We start from the raw sequence: 9301 nt of genomic DNA, 5'->3' as shown, positions 1-9301 counted from the left end.
ATCCCAAACAAGACTACTGAATATTCTGTGACCCATAACATCAATGTGATGTATAATATTAATATGACCCACTGAACCCTAGATTTTTTGGAAGATAAAGAGTTGAGTTGAGTCAACTCGACTTGTTTGGGTTTGACACGACCCAAAACTGGCTGGAACGAACCCATCGACTCAATCGAGTTATTAATGAGGATATATTTGATACTTTTGTGGAGAACAAACAAATAATTGTCGGTCCCCAATGCCGCGTTATGTGCGTGACATTAACGGCCCGGTTATACCATTCAAATTCGGGCCAGCAGGGCCCACATTGTTTGGAACTCGCTCTATCTCTATCTGGCTGTTTACTTTTTATCATGTGTGACGTGGCACGTTTAGGATCCTTCATAGTTAAAAAAAATTGTATACGTGGCATCTTGCAGTGTGACCCATTCAAAGATATTGTACATTTGATGATAGCGAAAGAAAATGTCTTTTATAATCTCTTTCCAATCAGAATTAGTCTGGTGACCTCGATTTTAGCTCACCAAACTTACAAACCATCTAATGATTCTTCTCGTTGACCATTGACTGTTATCATTTCAAGTTGATCTCTGTTTTTTTCTTAGAACATTTAGCTAAAATACAGACGAACAATACTAAACATGAAACCCAAAAGTTTAGGAATTATTTTTTTATTTTTTTTAAATAATGATTTGTAAACATATCTCTTTCTTGAGATGGTAAGGAAAATATACAAGTGAAGAAATATTAAATAGAATAAATGATTTTCTGAAGCACCCCCCCCCCCCTCCACTCGCCCTTATCGTAGAATTGTAGATTGTTTGCCACAAGATACATAAGGAAACGATTTATGATGATGGTATCATAAATTTGTATTTATTGGTTTAGAACTTTAAGATGTTATTTACAACTATTTCTCTAAAATGTAATAATACGAGCAACTAGTAGATAAGCCACATGGACATATGGTCACTTATTTATCAAAGGCCTTCTTTGTGTCTTTCAGTCAAAGAAAAATATATCATCAAATGATGATGTAATCATGGAAATATGCTAGGCTTACATGAATGTTTAAGCAATTGATTAATATACTTGATGACTCTCTTTAGATGGATTATAGTCAACAATTGAATTCATTGGTCGATCTCAAAAGTTGACTGTATCATGCATATAATTATATGAAAAAAAAAATAAACAATTTACAAAAAGGGTTTAGAAAATATCGCCATTAAGAAAAAAGTTCACTGATAACAAGAAGTCTCTTAATTAATGTGGAGGGATAAAAATCTTCTTCAATCTAGATCGTTCATTTTGCAATAATTAGTGGGAATCCTAAGACGAATTAGTAACGTTATTTGGGTGTAACTTTATCTAATTATGAAAAAAATTTAATTTGAAAAAATACTTTTCTTTTAGATAATTACTTTATTTTGATAGAGATAAATATGAAAATTATACTCTAAGTAGGATTAGATTTTTTATAATCTTGGTCTAGATTTAACATTTTTTTTTATTTAAATGACTAAAGGTCATTGTAAAAAGAAGGGGAAAAAAGAAAGGAAAAAAAGAAGGGGGGGGGGGGGGGGGGGAGGGAATAAGGATCTAAAAAATAAGAGAAAATTCATGAAATACTACAATGGAATGACTCATTGAACCTGTGGATGTAAGCACCTTTGTCAAACTACTTAAAAATCCATTTTGTTCATTTTTTCTCCTTTGACATCTTTGATAAGTGTCTAATGCTGACTACAAATGTAACTAGAGGTTAAACATTTGGATCAAGCATGCTTAATTAGAATTGCCATAAAAAAAAGAAAAAAAAAATTGTGTTATATGTAATAAATCAAAAAGATTATAAAGATGTACTTAGTTATTAAAACTTCACTAATCACTACATGTTCTTCCATTTAATTTTGTCTTATCTTATTAAAAGTATGGCATAAATTACCATGTGAAGAAAAATGTCAAAATTATCCTAACTTGAACTCTAATTGTCAAAGAAATATAACCTTATACGTCCTCAACATCAATATGTAATTTTTTTTTTCAAAGAAAAATAAATAAATGAAATATTAAACAAAAGTCGTGCTAGAGTGACCTCAAGTTGAAACCTCATATTACATTCTTGATGTGGAAATAGATAGGAGTCATATATATTTTTCACTTGTATCTCGATGAAAAGTATCTATGATTCCCATACACTTTCATGAGACGTGTGAGATATGAGATTCCAGCTCGAGGCCACTTCAACATTATTCATTAAACAATCAACCAAGCTTAGCTAACGTGACTTCCTAAAGGTGCTCATATAAAATAAATAGAAGTTTTGTCGCCATATTTCCTCTTCATGTTATGTTATGTTATCATCTTATCTTATCCCTTTTCAGACCTCACTAAAGCCTTCTCAAATTTGTATGGCCATAACAGTAGAAATAATTCAAACATGTAAGACACGTACCAACAACCTAATAAACATTAAAAACAAGAGAACTACCATTGACACTCTAACTTTTACTTATTACACCTTAAATTCTTATGTTATTCATCTCACCCTAATTAAAGATTAAAACACACTATTCAAACATTACAAAGGTTTGGTTAAACATTACAAAATATTATAAGACTTGAAAATATTACAAAACATGTCAAGTGTTGTTTACAATTATGATTAGCCTTATATAAAATCTTAAACTCAAAAGATAGAAATTTAACAAGAAAAAAAAAAGAAGCAAGCAAACATCTATTGGCACCCCATTATAAATATATATCTAAATAGTACAATTTGGTGCTAATAGTAACTCGAAAAAACAACCATCCCATTATAAATATATATCTAAATAGTACAATTTGGCTCTATACACTTACTGATTGAAGAATTCAAACAATTTAGTTTGAAAAAAAAATCCATGAAGTGAATTGGTATTAAAACTCGGTTTTATGTCTCCTCTCGTCTTGTCCATATTAAATATCGAGTCTTCTTGAACAAGTTTTTTAATACGTTTGAGATGTCTTGTTCAATAATGAGAAAAATGAATGCGATGGTTAAATCTTGTCCGATACATTGACTTATCGACTCTTGTCCATGCCTGACATGGAGATGACTCAGGCGATACTTCATCCTCTCGGACAAGTTTTGAAACCATGGACTAGAATGCCATATGGCACACGAAAGACGATGGAGTTGGATAGCTATCCATCTTCCTGGAGGACAAGATCTAGCTCAAGATGAAAAACTATAAGAGAGGGATTGGATTCTTGTAGAAAGTAGAATGCAGTACATGTGCTTGAGGCCGAAAACTTAGCCGGCTCTCTTCAGCTAATCATCTCTAATCGAATCAAACCAAAAGCAATTTTAATTTTTGTTTCGATTGTTCTCTTTTTTCTATTTCTCAAACTCGGATTTGATTTTTCTTTCCATTTCCTTCCCAGTCGAAGCGGATCTAATACAGTAAAAAACCCAGAAAATTTTGGTGCTTTTTATGGGATTTTAGTGAAAAGGGAGTTGAAGAGCATGGGAGAATAAATTGGGCGATTTGTTATTTCTGGGATTTTTAGGGAGGTTTTAGTTTGTTTGGAGAAATGGGTTGTTTCTCATGCTTTGATTCGAGGGAGGGGGAAGAGTTGAATCCTAGGAAAGCCAGAGATGATATCAAGGAGCTCCACCAGACAACAATGAACTCTAATATTTCTAGACTATCTTCAGGTCAGTTATTTTAATTTGTTCTTGTTTAATCTGTCTTTTTTTTTCCTTCTAATTTGCTTCAGTGATTTTGAGCACTGTGTTGCTGGTTTTGAAAAAAAAATTAATATTTTTTTTATACTGATTCGTTTGCTTAGTTGGTTTAGCTTCAGATTTTGTTCAATTTTGTTAGAATTATAATCAAATTTGTCGAATTTATTATCAATAATCTTTCTTTTCTCTTTAATAGGATTTCTCCAGTTTTTTCTGTTGATTTGTACTTCTGTTTAGTAATTACTTGACGACAATCACTGTAACTAGTTCATTCATGGACACTAGAGCTTAATTGGATCAATGGTTATTTCAATTTATTGATAAATGGGTATTTCAATATATATTGATAAATGGGCATTCAATCTGGGTAACTCAATTTAGTTCTTTTTGGGTCCTAAATGCTGGAAATTTTGAATCTTTTGGTCCTTAATGACATCAAGTATTTGAATTATTACTGATATCTGCAAATCAGTTCTTTGTGAAACTAATTGTTCTGGGTTCTTGCTTTTTGATTGGAGCTTGCAGGAGCGGACAGACTCAGATCAAGAAGAACTACAGGGGGATCAAAAAGGGAATCTTCTGGTCCAGAGGACTTTCCTGATGTTCATATTTCTGCTCAAACGTTCACCTTCCTAGAGCTTGCGTCCGCGACTAAGAATTTTAGGCCTGAATCCTTCTTAGGGGAAGGTGGATTTGGACGTGTTTACAAAGGGCACTTAGAGAGCACGGGTCAGGTAAATTAGTTATAATTCACATGATGATCTTTGGTTCTGTTTGTTACTGTTTGTTGAGCCTGATGGTACTGGTCAACTAGGAGTACTTTTCATCATTTAACACAGTGATCACTGGTCGAGCTATTTTCCCACGGGTTTTTTGTAATTTCACTGGTATTAGGTAAAACCCTAGTTACTAGTTACTTTTTCATAGGGTATATATTTCTCTTTTTTCAGTAAAAGATTGTAATATGTAACTGCGAGTTTTCTCTTTATAGTAGAATTGGTGTGATCCATGGACGTACCTCAATCTTGAGGGAACCGTGTAAAATCTTTGTGTTTCTGTGTGTGATTTCATCTTGTTTTTCTTTTTCTTCTCGTTCTTCGTTGCTTCTGTTTTTCTTAACACTCTTGCATCTGATTTCTGGGGAGACTTGCAAGTTCTTTGTTGGGATTGCCCGTCAGTTTACTTTTCTCAACTATTACCATTGTTTCTTTATAGAGTGGACACAGTTAGGTAGTTGTTGGGCAAGTTTCATGCTTGGGTTGATGAGTACATTATTTGCAGGCTGTGGCTGTAAAACAGCTAGATAGAGATGGGGTTCAAGGGAACAGAGAATTTCTGGTGGAGGTTCTCATGCTTAGCCTTCTTCATCACCCTAATCTTGTCAATTTGATTGGTTACTGCGCGGATGGTGATCAACGTCTTCTTGTCTATGAATTCATGTCCTTGGGATCATTGGAAGATCATCTCCTTGGTAAAGTTACAATGCCCCAATCTTTGTCTTCAGTTTTTCAAAGTTTTAGACTTGAGATCTTTTTCTTTTCTTTTTCCGATAAGGTTTTAAAAAGTATTACATATTTCAATGTTCCACTATTACAACATCAATCAATGTTCTTGCATCAGCAGGCGCATTCTCTATGAGGAAGAACGAATTTTTCTATTTGACTAGGTACCAAACTTGCTTTGTGCTTCAAATCCACTTTGTTTTTTCTATTTATCGTTTAGAAGTCTGTTTTCCTCTATTAGTTGCCATGTACATCACAGTTGTGGATAAGATAATGGAAAATGGAAGGAAGGATGTTATTATACCTGCGCTTGTTAATGCTCAAGATTTCTCAATATATAGCTCTATTTCTGTTTTTCAAGGTAAAAAGCCTTATAGCAGGAATGGGGAAAACTCAAAGGTCAACCATTATGGTTTGTGTCTCCATTTACATTTTGTACTTGGTTTCAAGGTTTTAACAGAAAATTAAGAGCCGTCCTTTGTTTCTTCTATAGTTGAACCAAGTGTTCTCGTCTAATGCTCTCTGCTACTATTTATGATTTCTAATGGAAGGAAAGTTAGATCTTGGACATTCTAGTGTCAAGTTACTCTCTTTTACTTTCTTCTTTTTTCATCTTAGGTAATCCCTGGTTTTAGTTAAGGTGGACTAAAGCCAGGGTACATATTGGTTGAGGTTGGACCACGACCAACACATGGAAGATATATAAGCGCACAATCACCAATTGACTCAAGCTTCCACGTGTCATGCTAACATGAACCACAATTCTGGTATCACTTGAGTCACTGCCTGCACATGACACTCTAAGTAGCTCTTATGCATGTGAAACTCTCGCAAGTCACTTGTTACATGTGACACAAGCATTGCAGAAATGAGGATGTTGAGATGGATGTGTGGAAAAACTAGGAAAGATAAAATTAGAAATGAACACATCAGGAAAATATAAGAGTAGCTCCAATAGGTGATACAATAAGAGAAAGTTGGCTGAGATGGTTTGGGCATGTTTAACGAAGGTTAATCACAGCCCCGGTTACAAGAAATATTCAAGTTGAAGGTTCTACAAGAGCGAGAGGAGGACCGAAAAGAATGTGGATGGAGATAGTGAAAGGAGATAGGAACACTCTTTCAACATAAGACATGGCTCTAGACAAAGTGGATTGGAGGAACATGATTCATTTAGTTGACCCTAAATCTTTGGGACAAGTCTTTGAGGATGACAATGATGATGCCATTGTTTTATGACGATAGTTTAACGAGGACAGGAAGAAAGTGCCCTCCATGCTTGTTCTATTGATCTGTTGACTTCTTTCTGCACCATTTATTATGTTTCTTGGGACCATAAGAAAAACTGCAATAAAATAGATGGTTAGGAACATCCAATCAAGTTTACCATCTCTATGTGAGCCACCGATGCAATGGCTACCTCCTGCCCTTCGATCCCGATTTGTGAATTTCTTATTATTTTATTGATGATGGATGAAGTTTACATTCATTTTTTTTTATAATATTCCAGGAAGAAATCTTTTATAGATTTCCTCTCGATACAACAGTTTGTCATCCATAATTATATATAATTAAAAAGTCAAACTACCAAAAGAAGAAAAAAAACCAAGTATGGTAATTTTTGCTATCTTGAAGGTTGATTATTCCAACACTTCCAAACTATACATATTTATGGAAAAGTTACAAGTATTACAATTTTTAATCTGCTAATAAATTATACATCATATTTTAGGAATATGGAAGTAGACCACTGCACATATCTTACTTCCTCGTTCTTTTTTATTACAAGGCATATTTGCTTATATCCATTAATTCATAATTAATGAGCAAATGATCTTTTTGTAGATCTACAACCCGATAAGGAACCACTAGATTGGAACACAAGGATGAAAATAGCAGTTGGTGCGGCCAAAGGGTTGGAATACTTGCATGACAAAGCGAATCCTCCAGTTATCTACAGAGACTTCAAATCGTCAAACATATTATTGGATGAAAGATACAACCCGAAGCTGTCTGATTTTGGGCTTGCAAAGCTTGGTCCAGTTGGAGATAAGTCGCATGTCTCCACTAGGGTCATGGGAACTTACGGTTATTGTGCTCCGGAGTATGCCATGACTGGACAACTGACGGTGAAGTCTGATGTCTACAGTTTTGGTGTAGTCTTCTTGGAGCTGATTACTGGACGTAGGGCCGTTGACAGCACCCGAGCTCATGGAGAAAAAAATCTTGTGGCATGGGTAATACTCCCTTAAATTATTTCTAGTAGTTTCCGATTTTTTTCTTCTCTTAGTTATAATCATATTATGATGGGGAAATCTAATTGTTGGGTATCAGGGTTATTGCGATATTGCACACATATAGGTGGTCAGACCCACTATTTAATAGATCCATGTCAGAGATCTCCTACACACTTGTCCAATTGGACAAACATGGAAGACAATTCCAGGAACAAGTCTATAGATTTGATGGTTGAATTTTATCTATTTTTTTTTAGTCTTGAATATCTCCTAAATTTGATTCTAGTGCTCTGCATTTCCACAAATAGAATTTGCTGTTTATCAGCTGTGGTTGCAAGATATAAATCTCAGATTTCACATTTTAAATGTATTCTCATGTACCAATTCACTTTGTGTTCAGACTTCAGAATGATTATTGGACTAATCTTTGTTTTTTTCTAAGTTATATTTTCTTTGTTGGTCATAAGATTGTTCTAAAGGAGATAAATCCTTATTCAAGTAGTCATTTTATTGGTAACTTGACACTGCTTGTTTGGTTCCCATATTTTGTTTGAATCAGCCTATCAGGTTGCATCACTCTAGTGACTTGTCCCAATTTCGTAGTTGTTCATGTAGTTACTTGTAAGTTATAGACAAGGTGCATTTGGATTATCACCTTTCACAAATAACAAATACCTAGTCTTAAGTGACAACTTTCTTTTTATGTAGGCACGACCCATGTTCAGTGACCGAAGGAAATTTCCGAAATTGGTGGATCCAAGTTTGCAAGGTCGGTACCCAATGCGTGGGCTCTATCAGGCGCTCTCTGTGGCATCCATGTGTATCCAAGAACAGACCGCCACTCGCCCCCTCATTGGTGACGTGGTGACTGCCCTCTCCTATTTGTCATCCCATACATACGATCCTGGCCATAGCTATAGAGGTGTTGGAGATAAGGATGAGAGAAGGAACAGAGGCGGCGAGACAGATGAGAAAGTGGGAGGATCTGGATGCAAGTGGGACTTGGAGGGTTCCGAGAAGGACGATTCTCCTAGGGAGACTGCAAGGATGTTGAACAGAGATTTGGATCGAAAACGAGCCGTTGCAGAAGCTAAATTGTGGGGAGAGAATTGGAGGGAAAAACGAAGGCAAAACACTCTAGGGAGATTCGATGGTGCAAATGGTGAAGAAAGTTGAGGCTTAGTCGTCTCTGAAGATGTAAACATAAACAGCTTTTCAAAGCACTTTTTTGCATCATCAGAGAGTTGGTTCATCGTAAGGGATGTTGTTAATGTTTTTTTAACCTTTATTTTGCATAGAAGGTGAAGAAAATCATAGTTGAAAAGAGTGTATATAGATAGGAGTATTGTAATCTTTGGGTCTTGTAGCTTGACATCAAGTCTTAATGGCTCTTGCGCAAGTTTAAGAAAATTTTGAAACATATCAGGGGGTATAAGGTTTTTCTTCCAGTATTGCTCTTAAGGTTTCTTTTACCCAAATCTCTATGCACACTCTCAGTCCACATGATTTACAAAATCATCATTATTGTGGCCAAATTCTTCTCAGCTGAGCAATTTTGTTCCTTCATTTGCTTCCAACTAAAGTTTGTACTCAGTATTTTTTGAAGAGTCATGATAATCTGAGGCCCCCCTTCTCACATATGCCCCCCTACGCCCCATCACAGAACCGTAGATCATTTTCTTCGAGATATACAAGAAAAAGATTTATGGTTCTGTGTATCCCGAGGCAACTGATCTACAGTTCTGCGATTGGGGCGTATGTCAGAGTGGAGTGTCAGAAAATCATTATTCATTTTTGAATGTTAGATATTTGGTTGGTTAAAATGC

The 9301-nt window shown here is 35.2% G+C and overlaps 1 protein-coding gene across 1 annotated transcript; it reads left to right on the top strand.

Moving 5' to 3' along the window:
- The first annotated feature begins 2992 nt into the window (after positions 1-2992).
- On the top strand, positions 2993-8923 carry LOC147400814 (serine/threonine-protein kinase PBS1-like). The gene is made up of 5 exons (XM_086441843.1): positions 2993-3706; positions 4262-4470; positions 5018-5207; positions 7084-7475; positions 8184-8923. The coding sequence occupies exons 1-5, from the start codon at positions 3583-3585 to the stop codon at positions 8649-8651; spliced, it is 1383 nt and encodes a 460-aa protein (XP_086297969.1). The 5' UTR covers positions 2993-3582; the 3' UTR covers positions 8652-8923.
- Positions 8924-9301: the final 378 nt, after the last annotated feature.

Source organism: Akebia trifoliata, chromosome 5, assembly GCF_017979445.1.
Source record: "Akebia trifoliata isolate Shusen 1 chromosome 5, ASM1797944v1, whole genome shotgun sequence".
Classification (NCBI taxonomy): Eukaryota; Viridiplantae; Streptophyta; class Magnoliopsida; order Ranunculales; family Lardizabalaceae; genus Akebia; species Akebia trifoliata.
This window is presented reverse-complemented; position numbering and strand designations above follow the sequence as displayed.

Bases quoted from the DNA above. Each gene is read 5' to 3' on its own strand.
- LOC147400814 (XM_086441843.1), top strand. From the start codon at position 3,583: ATGGGTTGTTTCTCATGCTTTGATTCGAGGGAGGGGGAAGAGTTGAAT. The intron at 3,707-4,261 runs GTCAGTTATTTT...TGGAGCTTGCAG, and splicing joins TATTTCTAGACTATCTTCAG to GAGCGGACAGACTCAGATCA. The intron at 5,208-7,083 runs GTAAAGTTACAA...ATCTTTTTGTAG, and splicing joins ATTGGAAGATCATCTCCTTG to ATCTACAACCCGATAAGGAA.